Raw genomic sequence first — 25,955 nt, 5'->3', positions numbered from 1 at the left:
GTGTGTGTGTGTGTCTGTGTGTGTGTGCGTGTGTGTGTGTGCGTGTGTGTGTGCTTGTGTTTGCACATGCGTGCATTTCTCTTACTTCCTAACGCTGAGAACTTTCAGCATCACTGTTCCCTTGCACTCCACACCTGACCTCTCTTCCTTATTTTGGTGAATTAGTTCTGAACTTCTTGATATGACAAAACTCTCCTCTGTGTTCAGAGTTCGTTGTCTCTTAGACTGTTTATACCAGGGACATGTTGCTTCCATGCCTGAGTCTGATCGGCCTTTCAGTAATTCTCTGGGATCCTGTAGCAGATGTTGAGAACCTACAATGTTCTAACCACTGGGTACTCTGCTGTGTGTCTGTTTGAAATTTTCACTATCTCCAAACATAATTGAGCAGTCAATAAGTATCCTTCAATGTAATGGGATTGTGTGTAATAAACAGAGTGAAAGTTAGTAGAGTTTGTTCTCTGGGCAAATGAGTGCATAGGAAACAACTCAAAAAATGGAAAACATACAGCAACAGCCCCGCAAGGTGTGAGTGCTCTTAATAGCCTAATGCCATTTACGACCTCTAAGCAGAGATTGGTCGAGTCTCTTCCAGGTGTTTATCTGCATTATTTGATCATTTCGATTTTCTTTTCCAGGTCCATATCAAAAAATAAACACACACACACACCAAGTATGTTCTGAAGCGAAAGACACTGCTCATAAACCCTTGAGTTCTGGGCAACATCCTGAATTATATTGTAAAGGACAGAAGGGTTAGCATACTCATGGGAACTTGAGTATAATAAGCAAAGCCTCTGTTCCTTCAGAATTATTTTAAAATGCTTTGCATATTTTAAATACTGAATCAGTAAAGTCTTCCATGTACTTCTGACTAAGTTAAATCAAAAGTTTTCCAGTTCAGAGGGTTTTACTCATATTCATAGACAATGTGACATCCGGCTTCTCTTAAAAATATAAGCCACATCTTCTTCTACTAAGGTCCAACTAGACAGTTCAAGTAGGGGTAAGGGGACCCAATGCCAGGGAGTAGAGACTGAGACAGCCCTCAATCTGATGTTAGGGGACCCACATGAAGACCAAGCCGCATATTTGCTACAGATGTGTAGGGGCCTAGGTCCACCTCCATCATCCTCCCTGGTGTTTTGGCCTAGTCTTTCTGAGCCCTTATAGTCCCAGTTTAGTTGACTCTGTAGGTCTTTTGTGGTGTCCTTGACTCCTCTGGCTTGTCCACTTCTATCCCCCTATTCTTTCACCAGATACCCCGAACTCGCCTGATGTGGATCTCTACATCTGTTTCCATCCACTGCTGGATGAAGGCTCTCAGGAGACAGTCGTGTTTTCTGCCTGCAAGCATAGTCAAGTACTATTAATAGTGTCAGGGATTGGCTCTTTCCTCTGGTCTCAGGTTGGGCTAGTTATTGGTTGGCTGTTTCCTCACATGTACATAGTCCTGCTGGGACAAGATTTCCCAGTGTGTGGCAGGAACCCAAGAGGGGTTCCTCTTCTCTAAGGAGAAGGTAAGAGAGCAAAACAGGGAGGAATTTGTAAGGGTGGAACTGGGAGGAGAGGAGGGAACGGGGCTTGATTGAAATTCACTGTTATAAAAATGTTATTAAAAAAAGATAAACGTGAAAAAAAGGGGCAGAGTCAAGAGACTGTGATGTCTTTTAAAAGTAAAATGTGAAGTGCTCACCAGAAACAAAACAAAACAAAAAACAAAATACCTCCAACAACAAAGTGTAATGGCTTTTATTTTGTTGTTTTGAGTTTTGTTCTGTTTTGTGTGCTGAAGTCACTCAGCATGATTTTTTTTTTAAGATTTATTTATTTATTATATGTAAGTACACTGTAGCTGTCTTCATGTCTTCAGACACTCCAGAAGAGGGCACCAGATCTTGTTACGGATGGTTATGAGCCACCATGTGGTTGCTGGGATTTGAGCTCTGGACCTTTGGAAGAGCAATCGGGTGCTCTCACCTACTGAGCCATCTCACCAGCCCTCAGCATGATTTTTTTTGTTTGTTTTTAGAAATATGGATGGTGGTAAATAAGAAAGGGTAGTTGGCCGAGCAGTGGTGGCACACGCCTTTAATCCCAGCACTTGGGAGGCAGCGGCAGGCGGATTTCTAAGTTCGAGGCCAGCCTGGTCTATAGAGTGAGTTCCAGGACAGCCAGGGCTACACAGAGAAACCTTGTCTCAAAAAAAACCCAACCAACCAAACAAACAAACAAACAAAAAACCAAGAAAGGGTAGTTGGAAAGGTTAAGAACTGAGAAAAAATTGTAGTAAGTTTATATATCAGGACATTCTGCTTTTGCATGTATTTGAACAAAAGCTTAAGAGTAGAGGTATCAAGCATGTATCAAGGGAAATTTTATAAACATATTTGACTTGTAAGAAAAAATATCTAAAAAAACTTTATTAAATTATGTTCAGTTAAAATTTTCAATAAGAATAGAAGGCAAGACCATTAAGGAGTGTTATTTTAAAAACCTCATGAGAGCCAAGAAGATTATTTCCAATAATGAATAATGAGAGGAAATTGGCCTAGTCAAGTAAGATACTATACAAGAGTGTAGGTAAGTTCATTCACTTTTATATGAGAGTAGTCTTCATTATTTTAACAATTTTTGGGTTCAAATACATAGGAAAAATTGATATAAAATATTTATATTTTAAGTATAAAATTTAAGTCTGTACAAAAAGTACATTTTAAAGTCACTAGACATGGAATGACTTTTTCAACAAAGTTTCATTATTCAAATTGGCTCACCACTTTAAGAGAATAGTCTACCACAAGATCTCCACTGTAATCTTTATCCCAAAATTAATTCCAGAAGTTTTAAGTCTTAAAATTAAAGTCTGTAATTGTAAAAGTACTAGTAGAAAACATGAACAAAATATTTTTATAATTTTCCACTAGAGAAGGTTTTCTTGTGAAATTTGTAGCACAGAAGCCTTCAACAAGAAAGGTTGGCAAATCAGCTACATAAGCATCAAAAGCAAGTAAGCCCAAAATGAAGAATCATAAGCAAAGTCAAAATAGTTAATACATTTGGGGAAATTATGTACATCACACATAGCCAAAGACTTCCTGACTTAATATAGAGTATAGCAGTTAGGTAGAAAAGAAATTAGGTGACAGGTAAAAGCAGATTTTAATTTGGAATTATGTTTTATTGCCCTGATAGCAATGTAACTAGAAGACTTGAACTCACAGGCAAAATAAACTCCTTTCTTAAGCAGCTTTGGCCAGGTGTTCTGTTCCAGCTAGAAGATAAGTGACTAATACTGAGATGTGGGCGAGGGGGTGGTTTATGGGACCCCCACCCCACCCCTTTGCCCTCTCCCCTGCCCTTCTTTGGCTTCATTTTAGAGCAGGGACAAGTTTGGATTTTTTTTTGTTTTGTTTTGATTTGTGTGTCCCTCGAATAGGTTTCCCCTTTTGAGCATGATAGTTTCCTGGAAGAAAGAGGAAGAAGATTGGTTAGCCAGTCTCTGCGTGGTTAGAGATGTACCACTTCTCTCTATCATGAATTCTGGACCCTAGATCAGGGATTGGCAAGTATGCTGGCCAGTTTTATGTCAAATTAATATAGCTGGAGTCATTTGAGAGGAGGGAACCACAATAAAGAAAACGCCTCTAGAAGATTGGGCTGTCCATCTTCTGGAGGGGATCTGTAGAGGAAGGCCTAGGGGTAGCCACTCCTGGGCTGATGTTCCTACCTTCTGTAAGAAGGCTGAACAAGCCAAGAGTAGGAAGCCCCATCTGCATTAGTTCTTGCCTGCTTGTTTCTGCCCTGTTTAAGTTCCTGTCCTGACTTCCTTCAGTAATGAACAGTGATACGGAAGCATAAACCAAATAAATTCTTTCCTCCCCAAGTTGGTTTGGTCATGGTCACAGCAATAGTAACCCTACCTAGGGGAGACTAAGCTTTCTGTAGAAGGCTGAGAAAATGAGGGTCATTGGCTTTACAGGAACTTCATTATAGTTCCTGCCACCTGTTTTCTCCTCTCCTCTCCTCTCCCATCCTTCTTTTCATACTTTGTAAAGCAACCACTTAAAATGCTTAAAATGTTTTTCTTAGCAGTAGTTTTTGTGGTTTTTTTTGTTTGTTTGTTGATATTGTTTTGTTTTGTTTCTTTGAAAGTTCCTTCTGCTACAAGTTCTCTCTACTCCCTGGAAACTTGAGGTTTAGCTTTCATGGGTGTCTAGCTAGTCTTCCTATTGCTATGATAAAACACCATGACCACAGCTAGTTAGGGAAGAAACATCTTTTTTTCCCCCAAACTTATCTTATTTATGAGTACATGTTGCTCTCTTCAGACACATCAGAAGAAGGCATCAGATCCCATTACAGATGGTTGTGAGCCACCATGTAACCACATGCGTAGGAGTTGAACTCAGGACTGCGAGGAAGAATAGCTAGTGCTTTTAACTGCTGAGCCACCTCTCCAGCCCCAAGGCAAGGTGTTCTGTCAGCTTATAGTTCCACATCTCGGTCCATCATTGAAGGAACCTGGAAGCAGGAGCTAATGCAGTGGTCATGGAGGAGTGCTGATTCCTTGCTCAGCCTGCTTTCTTATAATACTTAGGACCACTGTTTAGGGGTAGTACCACCCCAGTGAGCTGGGCCCTCTCACATCAATCATCAGTCAAGAACTTGCCCTACAGATCTGCCTACAAGCTAGTACTGTGGATGCTTTTTTTTTAAAAAAAAAAAAAGACTATTCCTTCTTCCTAGACAACCCTAACTTGTGTTAACTTGACATAAACACTAGCCAGCACGCTAGGTCTCCAAGGGGAATAGCTGCATGTCTGTCTGTCTTTCCCCAAGTATCTGCTGTCGTTTTTCTTTCTTAAACATCTTGGGTCATCTTCACCCCCCCCCCTCATACCTCACCCGGCCCCCTTTTTCCATCTAACATTTTCTGGGATTTCAGGAGGGTGTGGAGATAAATACATGTATTTAATCTACTAAATTTAACCAGAAGTTTCCCTAAATCCAATTTGGTTGGTTTTATTTTTACTACTTTCTTTGATAGTTGTTGGTTTAATTTTGCATTTGTTCTCCACGTGCTCAGTCACTATGCCAGATGTTCAAGAAGATGTCCTTGGGGAAGAAAAATGAGGGGCTTTAAAATGTAATGCTCTTGAAATGTTCACAATGGCTCAGTCTGTGAGATCTCAAGGAGGTTGGGCTATTTCTAACCACCAGACTCGCAGAATACAAGTTCAGCTTCACCCTTATTTGTGTAACCATCATGAGCATTTTTAAATGTTCATAATAAACTTTGTGGCTTATTGTTTAAAATTGAATTTAAGGTAGTAAATCAAAGCCTTTGGTGGGATGCCTCTGGCAGCAGGGAGAGGCTTGTGCCGGATCCCTGAGACTTGATCAAAGGGTGATGCTGAACATTCTTCTGTGTGTAGTTGTTTTGGTCTTTTAATCTGGTGGTGTTTCCAGCTCCATTCCAAACACAGCGCTGCACATGCTCTCCCCATCTCATGTCATCTTGGCAGGATCTAGCCCTGCCTTTGCCAAATGGCTCCTGTTCAGGCACAAGACTGCCTTTGCCATCCCGTGTATGTGAGGTACCAACAGTGGTTGTCAGAAGTTGGGCATCTTTCAAGTTTTTATTCATGCCACATTTTTGTTCTAGTAATCAAATGGAAATTGAAAGTGAAAAAAGAGAATTCACTGAAAGGTGACTCCCAGCCTTTTCTGCCCAGGTTCACCTTTCCTTGCCTGTGAAGATGGTGTGCTTGGCGGAGTGATCGTTCTCCGGTCATGCAGATGTTCTTCAGAGGCTGACTCCTCCCAGGATAACCAGACACTGCTGGGTAAGTGAGCATCTGGGAAGAGCCATGAGAAGCTGATTCCTTAAGTCGGTGGTTTGTACTGGTGATATCGAACTGACACTATCCCAGTTCCCACTCTTGATTTTCTGTAGGTACATTTATAAAAAGTCACTGTTTATTTTTAAGACTGTTTGAAGCATATTTTTAAAATTAATTACTTAATTCATTTTATATACCAACTACAGTTTTTCCTCCCTCCTCTCCTCCCCGTTTCTCCCCTTCCCCCACTCTATAGATACTCTTTCTTTTCTCCTCAGAAAAGGGAAGGTCTCACCTGTATATCAGCCAGCCCTGGTCTATCAAGTTGCAGTAAGAATTGGCACATCCTCTCCTATTAAGGCCACACAGGGCAGCCCAGGAGGAAGAAGGGGTCCCAAAGGCAGGCAACAGTCAGAGAAAGCCCTGTTCCCAATGTTAGGAGTTCCACAAGAAGACCAAGCCACATATCTGTATCATCTGTGTAGAGGGCCTAGGTCAGTCCCGTGCAGGCTCCCTGGTTAGCCTCCTGAGTGCTGAAATTAAATTGGTGCGCCTCCACCACCCAGCATGACAACTGTGGTCTTTAACCACTTTCTCCCTTTCTATGACTCCCCTCCCCCAGCCTTTTCCAGTTCAGGCATCCCTTTTCTATCATCTCATAGAAAATTCCCACCTCTAGATTATAATCAGGATTTTCTGTATAACACTGCATGTTTAAACTGAAGGTTGAATATCTTTCTAAATGTACTGCAAGAAGACCAGAATATGTATCTCATAACATTATTTCCATGTTCTCTACTATTTATATTATTACTTTTTTTTTTAAACCCAGCTGGCTTCAAATTTTCTATTCTTGTATCTCAGTTTCTCCACTATTGGAATTACAAGTGTATTCTACCATGTCTGCCTATTACTTTTGATTGACATATAATTATATATATGAACAGTGTACAATGTGATATTTCAATTTATCTGTGCATTGTATAATGATCAAATCTGGCTAGTTAGCATATCTGTCACTTAAGCTTATTATTCTTTTCACAGAACCTCTAAAATACTGTCTTGCAGCTACTTTTAAATATATAATAGATTAAATATAATTAATATATAATAGATTATAACTAGATAATAGATTAAATATATAGCAGAAGTCAGAGGCAGTCTGATCTCTGAGTTCAAGGCCAGTTCTCTGGTCTACAGAGAGAGTTCCACTCTGCTGGGCAACAGAACATATTGCTGCCATCTGATTGCAACACATGTCCCTATGCCCCAACTATGCTACTCTCCCCAGACCCAGGAAGCATTTGAGCCACTATGGAATTAACCTTTTTAGGTTCTGCGTATGTCACACACCTATACACCACCTGCTTCTGATTACTTTTTACCTTTTTGTTGAGGTACACACACACACACACACACACACACACACACACACACACACATTACTTTTGAAGCCACAGGGTGCCAATTACCTAACCTAATAGGAAGAGTTCCCACCCACTCTCTTAACTGACCCAGAACAAGCTCTAGTGTTGTTTTCAACTTCCCCTTCATTCCCTATACTCATCTCCAGTATTCCAAGTCCTTGTCTTTCCAATAGCATTCCCAAGCAAACATCCTTTTTTCCCCAGTAATTTGCTCTCTCTATTGCCTTTTTTCTTGAAAATGCCCTGTCCTGGTAACCTATCTTTTTTTTTTTTTTTTTTAGTTTTTCAAGACAGGGTTTCTCTGTATAGCCCTGGCTGTCCTGGAACTCACTCTGTAGACCAGGCTGACCTTAAACTCAGAAATCCACCTGCCTCTGCCTCCCAAGTGTCGGGATTAAAGGTGTGCGCCACCATGCCTGGCTGGTAACCTATTTTTAAGGTCTTACTCAAATGAGAATTCTCTGGAAGAGGTTCCTCCAAGGGATTGACTCCTTTCTTGTGCTCTGCTAGTTCCTTGCAATCAACATCCTTGTGACACTTCACAGGAAACTTCTGGTCAGTAGTAAAGTGCTTGCCTCTCTTTCTAGGCTGGAAATTCTTTTCTCCCTTCCAAATCCAGTTACTTGACAGGATAATCACAGGTATTTGAGAACTAGAAAGGGACTAGGGCTCTGATCCATCTCTCTATGCATTAGAAACTCCTTAGTTCTGAAAAGCAGTCCACATACTGTAAGCAACTGGTAGTAGGTACTCTGTCATTGAAATTTGTTCCCATCTCCATAATAGGCTCCCATTATTTTTTAGAGAAATTAATTTAAGTGCTAAGTATAGTTTTCATATTATCTTAGCAGAAGCAGAACTGTCTTTCTCTTCCTCTTCTTCTCCTTCCCTACCCGTGTGTGTGTGTGTGTGTGTGTGTGTGTGTGTGTGTGTGTGGTGTGTACATGTGTGTACATGTGTACATACATATGTGGATATGTTTGGAGATGTGCATATGTGGGGATTGGAAAACAGCCTAAGGTGTCATTGCCTTCCTCCTCCTGTGCCAGGCCTCTCTTGTTCTTCACACTGCTTCATCCTCCAGGCTTCTGCCCCGTGGGCATCTGATGGCTTCTTGTGTGTCTTTCTCCAATCCCCAATTTGAGGATTGACATTATAGACATGTCCTACTGCATCTAGCTTCTATGTGGATTTTGGGGAACTTTACCCACCAAGCCATTTCTTTAGTTTGAGTTGACTATTCTTCCAGAAAAATGAAATGTCACATAAAGTATCCTCCTATGTTCTGAAATGCAGACAACACAGGTTGAAAATTTGGCTTATTGTGTGTCCAGGAATAAGATTTAGAGATGGTTTAAATGTCTCCCAGAAGACAGCTTCTGTACCACTCTTATGTAGGGACAGTGTGGCCCTGAACATGTTTCTAACACTTGCCTGTCATGTCCCACTCCCCCAGATCAAGAGATGCTGGCAAAGCCCAGCCTACAAACTGCATATTTAACACAAAGCAAAATTTTTGTCCCTGGATGAAACAGCTGAAAAGAATTAATTTTCTATATGTTGTTAGAGGGGGGGAGAAAGCCAATATATTTTTACCTGCTGCAGTATAATGGCATGTTTTCCAGGCCTTAAAGAAGTGCTGTCTGGAGGCTGCTGGAATTGTATGGTTAAGAAATGTGCAAATGGGGGCTGGCAAGATGGCTCCTCAGGCTAAAGCACTGTCTACTTTTCCAGAGACAATTAGCATCTACATGGTGACTCCATCCTCTTCTGGCTTCTCAGGACACCAGACATGCAGATGGTACACAGACACACATGTAGGTAAAATACACATACACATTAAAATGAAATAATATTTTAAATGTGCAAACACAGGCACACAAGACCCCTAATGGAAACAGCGAGGTGCTGCTAATTTAAGCTTGTGATAGAGGTAATTAGGATATATGCAAATATCTTCCATAAATAACTAATCCTGCTATGGAGAGCATTTCCTTCTTTGTATCCTGTACACCATGTCTCGATTAGAGCCTATGAAGTTGAAGATTTTCTTTCTTAAGTGGTCGATAGGAGCAACAGGCCACTGTAAAATGGTCTCCATAGAGTTGAGGAAAATTATAAGCAATTCAGAATAGATGTGTAAGGGCTGCGGAGTAAAAAGCTTCTTTATTTGGCAGTCACCTTTGGCTCAAGGTGCTGTTGGAGTCTTTCATGTTAGACAAGAGTGTAGACCCACATCTCCCAGAACCTGATCATCTCATGAGCACACATGGTGATTGTTACTTTGCCATTAAGTTAATCCCACTTTACTTAGAGAATAACTCAGGTTCTTTCTACCTGATAATGTGTTTATGTTGCTGATAATTAAGTTTTGAGTATGATGTGCTTCCATTTCTCTAGCTACCCCTTTATCCACCTCTTGTGGTTTTCATCTTTTACAGTGTAGTGTTTCATATATGTTTTAAAGAAGGACATACTAAGTTTGTGAGTTATAAAGGGTAATAATAAAGTGAACACCTGTGGACCTGACGCCCAGCCCAAGAAATTGCCCATTACCCATATCTTTGAAAACCCCATGTGGGCCTCTCTGATCTTACAGCCTTTATTCCCTGAGCTTTTATTTCATGGTTACCTTTGGGTTTTCCTTAAACCCTTTTCATATTTTTATGTATCCAAATGGTATGTTGTTTGGTAGTGTTTGATTTTTGAACTTTTATGAGAATTTCTTTGCTCTGTTTCATAGCTAACTGAAAGAACAATGATTTCCTTTATCATTTTCAGCTTAATGCTATCAGACTGTTCTGCAGTTGCAGTGAGAACTTCCCTCTGCCTCTCCAATTTGAGAACACGCAGAGTTCTTTATTGAGTACTTTTTGTTGTGTTGTGTTGTTACTTCTCCTGTTACCAAAACACGTAGTTTGAACATAAAAAATATCACATTGATTTGATGCTTCCTAGAACATTCATTTTACTGTAAAATGTTCCAGAGAACATTTTTAAAACATTGGTATGCGTATAAATGTATATGTTCAAAGGAGCTTCCTTCTGGGACACCAATATTACTTCATTACATGGCCTTGGCCTCTGTGAGCACCTAAGACAAGATACTTCTACAAGGTCCACATGATCATGAAGCTAACTGTAAATTCCTTTCTAGGACAGGAGAGGGAGACTGGCCCTGTGAATATTTGTCTGGTGTTACTGAAAAGTGGAATGAAACTTTGATTTCCACAAGGGTCCTGGGAAGCTCATTTCCTTTGTCCCCGAGCTGTGCTTTAGAGGTGTCCTCTCTCTACTACTGTCTTGAAAATGGATTGGCATTTTAATTCTTGCTTAAGATAGGAGGAAACAAAATAATAATAATAATAATAATAATAATAATAATAATAATAATAATAAAAAGAAAAAAAAGATAGGAGGAAACACACAGTTAAAGTAGCTGGGTTGTTCAGCAAATAGGCAGATATAATATTTAAACATTTTAGCAACTAATAGTAGCATTAGCAATAACACTCTCTGATTTGTGTTTTCGGAAATATATTTGATCTACTCTGTTTATAATAGAATATTTCTATTTTTAAATTTCACTAACGTCCTTTTAAAACTAGAAATAGTTGTCTTTTGTCATAATTTTTCTCTTTTATAAGAACTACAGCCATAAAATTTATTGTTAGGATTTGTTTTCCATCTAAAAATATGAAGATTTTCTAAGTCAAATTCTGCCAGTTATGTACTTGTGGTAAAACTCTTCTAAAACTCAGAAAGCAATTTTGCAAACTGTATCACCAATTTTGGTCTGTATAAAGGGTAATAGGTGCCACTGTCACATGAGATAAATCCTGAAACAAAAGGAATTGTTGAGTGGATAAAATCACGTCTCAATAAACTTAGCTTTACTGAGTGGTTTTCTGTTTCGTAGAGATCATCAGGATCTAGTGCCAGCAGTTTCAAGTGTGATAAAAGAAGTGAACAGGAAGAGAGTCAAAATGTCTTTGGGGCTTGAATTGTTTGACTCACATCCCTTAATTTTTAATAAAGTTAGCATCCTTTTTAGTCTTGAAGAAAGCAGTGTGAGCCCTGGAGAGACAGAGGGTTATCTTCTCAGCTTAGTGTAAGTGGGATTCTGTGGAGCTCAGTCTCCATTGCTCCCAGGACAGTTTACTGTGAGAGCTTAACAGGGAGGCACGCTGCCTCAGCCACTTCATGGTCTTCATGAGACTAGCCTTGTTTGATTCAAGGGTTCTGTGTCAAGATGGTAAAGCATTTTTGTATATGATTTTTAAGCCATAAGCCACCTGCTGGGTTAAGAAGTCCTTAACAGCCAGGTGCAGATAAGAGGAGGTGGTTGTATTTACAGTTCCTCATTCTTCCTACTGAAAAATGAATGTTTCTTTATTCAGTAAGGAGTTACTTATATGGTGTGCAAAGCATCCTGGAGTATGTCATCCCACCCAAGGAAGTCTAAGGAGCAGCAGCTGACTTGGCAACTGCCCAGCCAAGACGGTTCTGATTTTAGAGTTCTGTTTTCCTCCAAGATTGGGACATAAAGAAAGCCAAGTGGAGAGGTTTTAAATGGTTGCGGGAGCCAGGGCAGCTGAGGACTGTTAACGACAGAATGTGTGTGTGTGTGTGTGTGTGTGTGTGTGTGTGTGTGTGTGTGTGTGTGTGTGTGTGTATTTGTCTGTTTATTATGTATTTGTGGGTTGCATGTATATGTATGAGTGTGTGTGTGTGTGTGTGTGTGTGTGTGTGTGTGTGTGTGTGTGTGTGTGTATTTGTCTGTTTATTATGTATTTGTGGGTTGCATGTATATGTGTGTGTGTCTATCTGCCCGTCTGCCTATCTGTCTGTGTGTGCCTGGATCTATGTGTTTGTGTCTGTGTATGTAGTTTAATGGGGTGGCCAAGTGCTCTTTTTTGTTGTTGGTTTTTTTGTTTTTTTCCTGTTTAGAAAGAGAATTCATTTGGATGGAAATTCCTTGCTTTCAGCCTGCTAAGGACTGAAAAAAGACCCAATTTAAATGGGATGACATGTGGATGATGGAGAAAGAGAAAGGTATCCTGGGAGAAACATCATGCGATGTTGGGCTGCATGTCTGTCTCTGCTGGGATGCCTGAGTGATGCCAGCTTGTCACTCAGGGAAGGCAGAATATCCTCCAAGCTAGGGGGTCCCAGTCTGTGTTTCCTTAGTGAGAAACAATGGAGGCTGGGAGGCATGCTGTGGTTCTCAATCTCCTGTGTACCCAAATGCCACTGAGGACTGAGAGGACTTGAGAATGGTGGTCCACAGACCCACCCTTCTCCTACTCCCCAGGCAGGAAGGGGATAGCTGAGCCCAGGATGGTCTGGGACAGAATTGGGTTTGGTTCTGAGTGAGCACCGGGAGAGAAGGCCTTCTCTGGGAGATTTAGGTGCAGCTCTTTATGATGAAGGCCTCTCCGCCTGGGATCCCCGATGAAGGAGATGGCCCTTGCTTGTCCAAAGTGCTTTATTTATGGCAGATGTGAATGTATACACCTTACTCAGGATGAACCAGGGATTAAATACCTTTTGTAGGAAAGAATGCCCAGGAAGGGAAGCTCATTGGCTAAACACTCAGGGTCTAGATAACCTCATTAGAATGAAGAACTTTAGACTTTTGGGCTACATGACAGGTTGTCATTGTCCTCTCAATGGGGTATTGTGGTTATGTGTTCCAGGACAGGTAGACCTTAGCCAGGAGCTAGTTTCAACGCCTGCTATTCTCAGTTATGAGAATTCCTGGGGGTTTTGAACCTGTTTCTACCTTACCAGGTCTTCGGTCTGGTGGCACAGTCCACTTGCCCCACAGTGCATGGGTAACTTGTCCCTCAGAGTATCAAGGAAAGGTGGTGACTTAAATGACATGAGAAACCCAGCTTTGCACTGGGGGTTCAGGCTGGTTCATAGCAGGAGACACCAGGACTGAAGTCTAACTTTCCTCAGCATTACCCAATGGCAGATCCTTCTGTTGGAAGCAGTGAATAAAAAGTCCCTTCCTAGTGCCCCTGTTCTGCCATTAACTTAGCAATAAAAACTTGATTATTTAATCATGTATACATGTATGTGTAAGATCAGAGGATTGTTGGATACTCTGGAGTTGGAATTATAGATAGTTGTCTGATGTGGCCTCTGGGACTTGAAACTTGGGTCTTTTTCAAGAAGAGTATGTGCTCCTAACTTCTGAGGCATCTCTCCAGCTCTTATCATTCTTGAGGGACACACATGTAGCTATTTCGTCTCCCCCTAACAATGGCACACAAACATCAAATTGTGACTATTTCCATATCACTGTATGACAGGATGTGGTGAGAAGTCATCTCGTAGAGAAGAATCTGCCGTTGTCTGTTTCTCACATTCTACCACTCTGCCTCCATGCCTTAGAGAATGCTTTCTCCCTTCTCTTGGGCATAGAAGGTAGAACATAGGACCTACAAGTTAAAGACAGTGTGTGCTATTTGTTTTTCCAAGCCTGAATTACCCTGCTTAGTGGACTTCATAGTTCCATCCTTTTTCCTAGAGATTTCATTTTATTCTATACCTGAATAAAATTCTGTTATGTATCTGTGCCACATTTTAGTTACTTAATCATCAGTTGATAGACATGAATTTCCTAGCTATTGTGAATAGAGCAATAATAAACCTCAGTATCCAGATATACTTATGGATTTTGAAGAACTAAGCTGCCTCTATCTTAGGCTTAAACACTTCTTCTAGAAAACACAAACTAGGTTCATTGCTGTTTATGATTAAACCTCAGTTTCTCATGGATTTAGCTATGCCTCACCACTAACCTTAATTACAAATGCTTCTATCATGCCTCTTCCAGGAATGGCAATCATGTCTTTGACTCAAACATTGTTTATAAACCATCTTTCAATCCTACTTTTGTTTTAAAAGGTTATATGACCACCTGTGACTACCCTGTTATAACTACCTTGGTATGCCCACCTTGCAACCATGTCTTTGTTTCAGGAGGTTGTTAGGACTAACTTGTTATGAAGTTCTGTCTGTATTCCTGCCTAATTGCCCCACAAATGCCCCATTTGGAAACCCCCTACCCTTGAGCTATAAAAACCTTGTCTTCCTCACGTTCAATGCTGACATTTTTGAACTCCACCTTAGGGAGAGGCAGCCCATGTACTGAATAAAAAAGATTGCTTTAATTAATTGTTGGTTTTCATTACTTTGGTCATGATGATTTGGGTCACTAGTATTTCTCCCCCCATCTTTGGAATTAAAAATGCATTCCCAGGAGTGGTATAGGGGTTATAGGGGTGAAAAGAATTGTGGATATAGTCTAATGATAGGGAGCCTGCCTGCTGTGCACTAGGTTCAGTTTTCATTGTGTATATATATATATATATATATATATATATATATATATATATATATATGTGTGTGTGTGTGTGTGTGTGTGTGTGTGTGTGTGAGTCCTGTGAGGCTTCTCATTTTAGTTCTTTTCAGAAGCATCCATCCTGGTTTTTGGCTGCACCAATTTACACTCCCACAGTAGTGAATGGGGATTCCTTTCTCACATAGAGCCATGATTTGTTATCATTTGTAGCCATGCTGACTGTGGTCTGATGGCTAATTATAGTGAAATAAAAAAAAATTATTAATTCTTCCAGGATTTTATACAATGAATTTTTGTTTTATTTATTCCCCCTCATTAGATCTATCTCTCCACTTTCACCTTGATACTCATGTAACTTCACAGTTTCTCCCTTGTTTTCTTTTGCTAAGCACATCAAGCCCAGTTTGTGTTATCTAGCTACTCTTGTGAGTGGGGTATGCCCTGAAGTGTGTTCCACCTACCAGGATCACAGTATTAAATAACTCAGTTTCTCCCTCCCTCTCTCTCTTTCTGAAGCATTGGTGCCAATAGCTCTTCACATAATGTGCAATTTTATGTTCATACCTCCCTCTGCACATCTTTATGTGCAGAGACTAAACCTTTTTGTTTGGTGTGAGCCTGGCAGGTCTTAGTTCCCTCTCTGTTATCCACTACCTCTCACTGTTACTGTGCTTGTGTCCATGCTTCCTCACAGGTCCCTCAGCCTGGTAGGGAGGAGTCAGGATTTTCCATTCAGTGCTGAACACTCCTCTGTCTCTTACTGTCAGCCTGTTGGCTGGCTCAGAGTCTCTGTATTTATTACCATCTCCTGTAAAAGGAGCTTCTCTGGTCAAGGTTGAGTGATGAACTGATCCATGGGTGTAGCAATATGTCTTTAGGAGTTGTTTTATTACTATGTCTATTTAGTAAAATAATAATACTGGGTTCTCCTCTAGGGCATATGACTTATATAGTCATAGATTCTTTGCGCACAAACTTTGGCAGGGGCATGTTCTGTCTTATAGAGTGGGCCTTAGATCCAATCAGAAAGTGGTTATTTCCATAGTATAAGTACCACAACAGCACTAGTACAGTTACTACTATTATTGTAGCTAACAGAGTTCACAGCTAGGTGAGCCTGATGACTCCCTTTTTCTTCCAGTAGCATGCATAGCACTTTCCAGCACTAAAAGCTAGACAATAGGGATGAAGCTTCCAGGTGAGTGCCAGCCCGATTTCCCCATGTTCTCTGAGTCCAGGCGATGTGGTGTCTCCACAGGGCTGACTGTGAAGGGTGAAGGGTAACCAGTAATGGTTGTGAGTCTATATGACCCCACTGGCCAACAACTCAAAGAATTGAGAATTTTATTTGGTAGCATGTGGTACCTGGTTAGAGTATTGTCTCCCATAATGGGGTAACTCATTTAAACTCTTTTTACACACACACACACACACACACACACACACATATATATATTTTTTCTTTTTTTTAAAGTACAGTCGTGAGCTTCTGTGCTTCTGCTATCGGGTCCTTGCAGGTATCACTGCTGACAGGGAACAAACTATGATGAGCTGAGGAAGCGAATTCAGTGCAGTCGGAGTTGCTCAGTCAAACTGGATCAAGATTTCTAGAGTCTGATACCGTCTTTATTTTTCTTACACATTTAAACAGTCAAACTTTGGAGAAAAAAAATCTCCATATGACAATTTGTATAACAAAGTTTCAGGCATAGCTACGTAGAAAGTCCCTAACAAAGTGCCAAAACACCTGGGACCTTTACAAGTAATTCTATTGGCTGATCAACAGGGCTGAGGACTGGGGAGTACAGAGGAAAGATTTGCACTAAGCACGTGGATAGAGTCTATTGATGGAGGGTGTACGTGGGCCTCTTTCATAAGGATGAGTTCTACTCACCGAGAGACAAAAATGGGATTAGGCCTAAACAGTTATCAGGATTTGGGGGAAATTCAGGTGGAGGCTGGATCCCAATAGATAGCAAAGGATCACCAGGTTGTTTGACAACTTTTATTCCAGCATTCCAGGTGACCAGGTGACATTCATTTCCCCTGTGGAAGAAAACAGGCCTGTATGGTTAACAATCCTGGTTCCTCCAGTGCTTACTCTAAGCTGTGTTTCCTACCAGCTTTCCTATGATTTTGAAAATGCCTTTATTGATAGTGACCCCTCTCCGTATTTCCTTTTCTGCATGTCACTTCCGTCCTGCTCTTCCGTCCTCCACCTCTTTATTCTATGCATTCATTATTTTCTCCCCCCTTCTTTATATCTTTGTATTCTGTATCTCCTCCCTTTCATTAGGGTCTCTTAGTAGTTTCCCAACCTCTATTTACTTTTGAAGGTCATTGTGAATGGGATTTCTTTCTGAGTATCCTTGTCATTGATATATTTGAAAACTACTGACTTCTTATGTCAATCCTGCTACTTTGCTGAAAGTGTTTTCAGTTCAAAGAGTCTTCTGGTAGAATCTTTAGGGTCTCTTATTTATAGAATCATGTCATCTGCAAATAAGAATACTTACTCTTTTCCTTTCCTATTTATTTGTTTGTTTTATTGACATTTGAAATGCTGTCCCCCTTTCCCATCTCTCCTCAGCAACACCCTTCATCCTCTCCTCCCTCCCCTTTGCCTCTAAGAGGGTGCTTCCCCACCCAACCACCCACCCACTCCCATTTCACCCTCTAGCATCCCCCTACACTGGGGCAACAAGCCTTCACAGGATCAAGAGCCTTCCCTCCCATTGATGCCAGTTAAGGCAGTCCTCTGCTACATATGTAGCTGGAGCCATGGAGCCATCCATGTGTACTGTTTAGTTGGTGGTTTAGTTCCTGGCTCTGGAAGGTCCCGTTAGTTGATATTATTGTTCTTCCTGTGGGGATTGCAGCTCCTTCAGTCTTTCCCCTAACTCTCCCATTGGGGTCCCCAGGTCCAGTTTGATGGTTGGCTGTATCTGCTGTCTTAGTCAAATGCTGGTGGAGCCTCTCAGAGGACAGCCGTTCTAGGCTCCTGTCTGCCAGCTTCTTGGCATCAGCAATAGTGTTGGGGTTTGGTGTCTGAGGATAGGATGGATTCCAAGGTAGGGTGGTCTCTGAATGGCCTTTCCTTCGGTCTCTGCTCCATTTTCTGTTCCTGCCTTTCCTTTAGACAGGAACAATTCTGGGTTAAAAAGTTTGAGGTGGGTGGGTGGCCCCATCTTTCAATTGGGGGTCATGCCTAAGAGAGGTTGTCTCTTCAGGTTCTGTCTTTTGTTGGGTTTCGGGTAATGTCATCCCAGTTGGGTCCTGAAAACCTCGTGCTTTCTTGGTGTCTGGGGTTTTATAGTAGTTCTACCCATCACCCCATTCCCCACTGCTACATATTTCATTTCAGGCTTCATTTTCCTGACCCTCTGGACTTCTCTCCTGTCTCTTCCCATACCTGATCCTGCCCCCTTTTTTTCCTTTTCCCCCCTCCTCTTTCCCTCTACCTCCTGTGATTATTTTGTTCCCCCTTCTAAGCATTGAAGCATCCACACTTTGATTTTCTGGTCTGTGAGTTGTATTGTGTGTATTCTGAGCTTTTGGACTAATATCCACTTATCAGCGAGTACATACCATATGTGTCCTTTTGGTTCTGGGTTATCTCACTCAGGATGATATTTTCTAGTTCCATCCATTTGGCTGCAAAATTCATGAAATCATTGTTTTTTAATAGCTGAGAAGTACTCCATTGTGTAAATGTACCACATTTTCTGTATCCATTCTTCCATTATGTAAATGTACACATTTTCTGTATCTATTCCCCTGTTGAAGAACATCTGGGTTGTTTCCAGCTTCTGGCTATTATAAATAAGGCTGCTTTGAACACAGTACACAGCATGTGTTCTTGTTTTATGTTGGAGCATCTTATGGGTGTATGCTCAGTAATGGTATAGCTGGGTCTTCAGGTAGAACTGTTTCCAATTTTCTGAGGAACTGCTGATTTCCAGAGTGGTTGTACCTGCTTGCAATCCCACCAGCAATGGAGGAATGTTTCTCTTTCTCCACATCTTCGACAGTTTCTGTTGCTTGTTGAGTTTTTGAAAAGCTTTTGTAAAGCAAAGGAACTGTCAATAAGACAAAATGTCAACCTACCGATTGGGAAAAGATCTTTACCAACCTTACATCCAATAAAGGGTTAATATCCAAACTATACAAAGAATTCAAGAAAACTAAATAGCCCTATTAAAAAATGGAGTACAGGACTTAACAAAGAATTCTCCACTGAGGAATCTGGAATGGTCAAGAAGCACCTAAAGAAATGTTCAACATCCTTAGTCATCAGGGAAATGCAAATCAAAATGTCCCTGAGATTCTACCTCACACCAATACTTTCCTATTATAACCATTTTATTTGCTTGTTTTATTGCTTTGGCTAAGACTTCAAGTTACTATGTTGAGTATGAGTGCACAGAATAGAAAGCCTTGTCTTATTCCTGTTTTTATTACAAATACTTTGACTTTTTCTCAGTGTATCATGATGCTGTAGATTTGTCATAGTCTCTATTATTGTTAATCCAGAGATTTGCTGGAGAAAAACCAGTTCCATCATTTTGAACTAAAGTTAAAGCAAACTTTATTAAATATTGACCAAGACGGACTTTGGTCAGGATCACTTCCTAGAATTCCCCAGAGAATTAGGGTTCTCTAGAGTGGCCTCAAGATACTTTGCAGGCAGTTCCAGGGGCAATCCCATAAGCTACCGTATTTTTCCAAGAGGCTTTGCTGTTATTTTCTAAGAACTACAACTCCCTGCATTCCATTAGTTACCTGATCCTTGGGCGAGTGGGGCTTACAGGTTAATTTGGGAGTCTCACATTTTTTTTTTAAATTGGGTATTTCCTTTATTTACAGTTCAAATGTTATCCCCTTTCCTGGTTTCCCTCCCTCCTGGAAACACCCTATCATATCCTCCCTCCTCCTGCTTCTATGAGGATGTTCCTCCAACCACCCGTCCTCTCCCACCTCCCCACCCTCAATTCCCCTACACTGGGGCATCATCTATTGAGCCTTCTTAGGACCAAGGACCTCTCCTCCCACTGATGCATGACAAGGCCATCCTCTGCTACATATGCAGCTGGAGCCTTATGTACTACTTTGTTGATGGCTTAGTCTCTGGGAGTTCTGGGAGGGTCTGGTTGGTTGATATTGTTGTTTTTCCTGTGGGGTTGCAAACCCCTTCAACTCCTTCAGTCCCTTCTCTAACTCCTCTACTAGAGACCCCACACTCAGCCCAATGGTTGGTTGCTAACATCAACCTCTGTATTTGTAAGGCTCTGGCAGGGCCTCTCAGGAGACATATAAGGCTATATAAGGCTCCTTTCAGCATTCACTTCTTGTCATCCACAATAGTGTCTGGGTTTGGTAACTGTATATGGGATGAATCCCCAGGTGGGACAGTCTCTGGGTGGTCTTTCCTTTAGTCTCTGCTCTACACTTTATCTCCATATTTTCTCCTGTGAGTATTTTGTTCTCCTACTAAGAAGGACTGAAGCACCCACACTTTGGTCTTCCTTCTTATTGAGCTTCATGTGGTCTGAATTTTATCCTGGTTATTTGGGGCTTTTGAGCCAGTATCTACTTATCAGTGAGAGCATAACATGTGTGTTCTTTTGCGATTGGTTTACCTCACTCAGGATGATATTTTCTAGTTCCATCCATTTGCCTAATAATTTCATGAAATCATTGTTTTTAATAGCTGAGTAGTACTCCATTGTGTAAATATTCCACATTTTCTGTATATATTCCTCGGTAGAGGGATATCTGGGTTCTTTCCAGCTTCTGGCTATTTAAGTAAGCTTTTATTTGACTTCAATTTTGTTGCATAATATGTTAATACCTGCTTATTTCCTAGTTTTATTTTCTTGGGTTACCTTTTTCTATTCTTTTCTATTCTAAGGTTGTGGAGTCAGTTTTTGATTGTGAGATGTGTTTCTTTGAGGTAGCAAATCGATGGATCCTGTTTTATTGTTTGTTTGTTTTTAATATCTGTTAGACAATGTCTTTTGTTTTGGAATTGAGACCATTGCTATTCAGTGTGTTAATGAAATATGTCTATAAATTTCTGTCTTTTTTTATTTTGTGGTGTTTGGTATTTTTCTATTTATTTGCTTAACTTTCTAGCCTCTCCCCTAGACTCGTCGACTGTTTGATGTATTTGTTACTCTTAGCTGTATTCAATTCCTTCCTTCCTATATGGGTTGTCTAAACAGCTGGCCAAAATTCCTTTGGCTTATCAGGGAAATGCAAATCAAAACAACCCTGAGATTCCATCTCACACCAGTCAGAATGGCTAAGATTAAAAATTCAGATGACAGCAGATGCTGGCGAGGTTGTGGAGAAAGAGGAACACTCCTCCATTGCTGGTGGGATTGCAAGCTTGTACAACCACTCTGGAAATCAGTCTGGCGGTTCCTCAGAAAATTGGACATAGTACTACCAGAGGATCCAGCAATACCTCTCCTGGGCATATACCCAGAAGATCTTCCAACTGGTAATAAGGACACATGCTCCACTATGTTCATAGCAGCCTTATTTATAATAGCCAGAAGCTGGAAAGAACCCAGATGTCCCTCAATAGAGGAATGGATACAGAAACTGTGGTACATTTACACAATTGAGTACTACTCAGCTATTAAAAACAATGAATTTATGAAATTCTTGGGCAAATGGATGTATCTGGAGGATATCATCCTTAGTGAGGTAACCCAATCACAAAAGAAGTCACTAGATATGCACTCACTGATAAGCGGATATTAGCCCAGAAACTTAGAATACATTATGCAAAACAGAAGAAAACCAAGAAGGATGACCATTGTGTGGATACTTCTTTCCTCCTTAGAATAAGGAACAAAATACTCATGAAAGGATATAGGTACAGAGACAAAATATAGAGCTAAGATGAAAGGATGGACTATCCAGAGACTACTCCATTCGGGAATCCATCCTATCATCAGCCACCAAACCTAGATACTAATGCTCATGCCAGCAAGATTCTGCTGAAGGTACCCTGATATTGCGGCCTCTTGTGAGGCTATGCCAGTGCCTGGCAAACACCGAAGTGGATGCTCACAGCCAGCTATTGGATGGAACACAGGGTCCCCAATGAAGGAGCTAGAGAAAGCACCCAAGGAGCTGCAACATTATAGGAGGAACAACAATATGAACTAACCAGTACCCCCTGAGCTTGTGTCTCTAGCTGCATATGTAGCAGAAGATGGCCTAATCAGCCATCACTGGGAAGAGAGGCCCCTTGGTCTTGCAAACTTTATATGACCCAGCACGAGGGAAGGCCTGGGCCAAGTAGTGGGAGTGTGTGGGTAGGGGAGCAGGGGCGGGGGGGCGGAGGGGGGATAGGGAACTTTCGGGATAGCATTTGAAACGTAAATAAAGAAAATAATAAAAAATAAATAAAAAAAAAGAATAAAAAATTCCTTTGGCTTGCTTTTGAGACAGATTTTCTTTATCTCTCAATTATGGATCGTTTTGCTGAATATAGTGGTCTAGGTTTGCAAACCCATTGTTTTTCAGAATCATTTCATGCCCCTCTGGCTTTTATAGTTTTTGTTGAGAAAACTAGCTATTACTTCATGGCTGCCTTCATATGTGGTAAAGTATTTCTCTCTTGCAGCTCTCAATATATTTTCTTTTTGCAGCTTACATTTTAAAGTCCTAATTTTAATATGGTATCGAAGTTTCTTTGCTGGTATTTGGTTTTCTGTAATATTCTCTTCTTGAAAATGCAATCTTTCCCCGTGGATTTGGAAAAAATTATTCTGTGATTATTTTGAAAGTATTTTCTATACATTTTGGCATGGACTTTATTTTCATATATGCCTGTAATTTTTGGATTTTGTCTTTTTGTAATGCTCCTAACATCTGGGATATCCAATTGTTTTTCATTTGCTTATTTTTTAATATTTCATTGTCTTTGACTAGATGTGACAATTCATATTCTGCTTTCCTATGGTCTATTCCATTGGTGAGGCTTTTCACTCAGCTATTTATTTGAATTATCAATAAAATGTTTTCCTAGCATGATTACAGTTTACTTTTTCTTCTCTCTTCAATAAGTTCCATTGTCAACATCTTGCATTAGCTTCATTTTATTCAGCTCTTTACACTCACAGCTGGTTTCATTAAGGAATTTATCCTAGTCCTCTTTTCTTTGAACATATTTACCATTATTCTTATGAATTCTTTAGAATTTCACTTCAGCCACTCTCACTGGTAGCCATTACCCTGGGGCTTTTTAAGTTTTAGAGGAGGCATCTTTTGTTTTTTCATAGTACTCATAGTTTTTATTGGAACAGAAAAAGTTCAATCATTGATTATAAATTTGAAATTGTTTAGATTATTCATGTTTGCAATGTGTATCAGTGTTGTGATAGTATTGAGATGTCATCTTCCTCCGTTAGCTTCACTTTAGAGTATCAGGCTGCATTCTTACCCTTCTCCTCTGAGTACAATACTGTGTGTGTAACCGTGACCATCTAGGGACCAGACCCAGCTACTGCTGCATCTCATCTGGACATCTTAGCCTCCTCTGGCTTGGTATGAAATGCTGTCTTGCTGCTTAGGGGTGTGCGTGACAGTGGGTAGTCTTTGCTCTGGTGATTTAAGTATAAATCAAGACAACAGGTTATTGAATAATTTGTGTGTGTGTGTGTGTGTGTGTGTATGTGTGCATGTATGCATGCATGCTGAGTTTTATCTTTGAGATAAACATGGCTCAATGTTTAAAAGCACATGGCACTCTTAAGGAGGACCTCTGTTTAGTTCCCAATATCCTCATATCAGCTTCCAACCACTTATAACTCTAGTTTCAGGCCATCTAATACTATATTTTGACCTACATGGGCATGAAGTATACATGCTGGCAAAACATGGGGAGCAGTCTATATGAATGTAGATGAAATACAGGAAAATATAATCAAACAGGTGAAAGAAATGAATAAAATTGATCAAGGCCTGAAAATGGAAATAGAAGCAATTAAAAAAACAAAACAAAACATGTTTTCTAGTTTTTTTTTTTTTTACAAACTTATTACATTGGCATTTTAAAAATTGGAATGGAAAAGTAATTTGGGAATGTTGTCAGCTAGATTGTTGTTTTGTTGATTCTGATTATTTTTTAATATATAAAAATTTACCCTAAGTATGTGTTCCCATTAAAAGTTAAGTAGGGGGCTGGAAAGATGACTCAGCAGTTAAGAGCACTGACTGTTCTTCCAGAGGTCCTGAGTTCAAATCCCAGCAACCACTTAATGACTCACAACCATCTGTAATGAGATCTGATGCCCTCTAGCTACAGTTTACTTACATATAATAAATAAATCTTTAAAAAAAAAAAACAAAAAAAAAAAAAAAAAAACAAGTTAAATAGTTTTTTTTTTCATGTACCTTCATAAGAATTGATTGGATAACATTTAAAAATATTAGATGATATTTACATCATAATCAAGCCTTCTCCTAATAGTTAAAAATACATGGCAAGAAAACATTTAAGATTTCAGTTGGGCTGGTGAGATGGCTCAGTAGGTAAGAGCACCCGACTGCTCTTCCGAAGGTCCGTCCGGAGTTCAGATCCCAGCAACCACATGGTGGCTCACAACCATCCGTAACAAGATCTGACTCCCTCTTCTGGAGTGTCTGAAGACAGCTACAGTGTACTTACATATAATAAATAAATAAGTCTTTAAAAAAAAAAAAAAAAAGGTTTCAGTTGTTCAGATTATCTTAATCTAAGCAGAGAAGAATTTGGTTCTTCATTGCTAATGAAGATTATCAGGGTAATCAGAATTTCTAGGAATATTTTTTTTTCACGAAAGCAATATCATCATCTCTATACATTATTTTCCCCTTACCTTTTTTTCCCTTGCCTCAAGTTTATTTATAAAAACTGCATAGGACACTGTTCATGTGCAAATAGTATGTCACAGCTATCCATTGGCAGGGACCTTTTCCCTGGGGCCTTCAGAAGGGCCTGGGCACCTTTAGGATCCTGAGCTGGAGCTTTGGCCTCTGCCTTGGTTTGCTTTGACCCTTGGGCTTTGGTTGGCAGAGCCTGTGACCCTTGGCCATGCAGCTTGGAATCTGCTTCCCAAGCTTCGAGTGAGCAGTGAACATCAGATGGCTGAGTCTGTGCAAGGCAGATGCCTTTTGGCATCTTGGGCTTGATGGCCTTAGGCTTGACAAGGGCCTTGCTGACCTTTGCGCGTGCACCCACTGCCTTAGCATTGTTGGCCTGCATCTTCTTCAGACCTTTCTTGGTGTCCTTCTTGGCAAAGCACATGTTCCTCAGGAACTTGGAGTCAACCCCCTTAAGAGATTCGTATTTTTGTGATTGGGGTTTCTTGATGCCATTTCTGTGCCATTTGCAGGACTGGTTGTGTGTGGTGTGATTCTTGGACTTGGCCGTGTCTGCATGGTAACCTGTGGCTACCACAGTGCCTGGGACCGGAAGAACTTTCCCTTCACTTTTATTAAGCAGAATTACTTCTTTTGTAATTGGTGTTTTCAAACTGCATCATGGCACATTAGGGGATTCTAAAGTCAGGGAGCCACAAATGGGATCCTTCATGTGTCGAGAAGTGCTGAAAAGAAGGTGATGCAGCTAGTGCCGCCTTTAAAATTTTTGTTCTTGATTTTGAGGAAGAAATCTTTCTTGAGGCAGTGAAATGCATGTCGTCAGAAATGACAGGGAAAACAGCCCTTGGAAAGAAGGAAATCAAAACCAGACAGAAGCCCAGGAGAAGACAGTTGGAGGGGAACAAGGAAAGCAGGGCAATAAATACCATAATAAAACCATTACTTAATGTTAACAGAAAATGCATATCAAAAAGTAAAGACACAAAATACTCTCCAAACATAGTGCTCCAATTCTTCTAGCAATCTGTAATGCAAGGAGGTGCTAGTATCTTCCAGGGTAAGTGTTCATACTGGATAAGTTTGTTGTAAATTACCTAAGTGTTCTAACCACTAACACAAAACCAGTCCTGCACTACGCTGCATAATATAAAACATAATTTCATGTGTTTTACAACTATTCATACTCTACTTAGCTAAAATTCATTTTGTTTTTCTTTATACTTTTTTATTGATTCGTAATGGATCTTTACATTTTAATACATACATATCTACATGTGTATTTTAGTATATTTAAATACATCAACTTTGGCACCTATATGGCCGGTGAATTTTGTTATAGTTTTAAAAAATTTCTTTACAGCATATTTAAAACATTTTAAGAGCCATGTTTGTGTTTTGAGTTGTCTGGTCTTTGGTGTTTTTAAG

At 40.3% G+C, this 25,955-nt stretch overlaps 1 protein-coding gene across 3 annotated transcripts in view; it reads left to right on the top strand.

Moving 5' to 3' along the window:
- Tasp1 (taspase 1) overlaps positions 1-25,955 on the top strand; it is a 232,291-nt gene that overhangs the window by 177,016 nt on the left and 29,320 nt on the right. For all 3 annotated transcript variants that reach the window (XR_003843524.1, XM_029537039.1, XM_029537038.1), the window contains exon 12: positions 5,739-5,849. Coding sequence is in view for 2 of the 3 variants with exons in the window: in XM_029537039.1 (XP_029392899.1) it covers positions 5,739-5,849 (111 nt within the window). In the remaining variant the exon portion in view is untranslated. The remainder of the gene's footprint in view (positions 1-5,738; positions 5,850-25,955) is intronic.

This window comes from Mus pahari, chromosome 3 (genome assembly GCF_900095145.1).
Source record: "Mus pahari chromosome 3, PAHARI_EIJ_v1.1, whole genome shotgun sequence".
Classification (NCBI taxonomy): domain Eukaryota; kingdom Metazoa; phylum Chordata; class Mammalia; order Rodentia; family Muridae; genus Mus; species Mus pahari.
The sequence above is the reverse complement of the archived record's forward strand: the minus strand, read 5'-3'. Positions and strand labels throughout refer to the sequence as shown.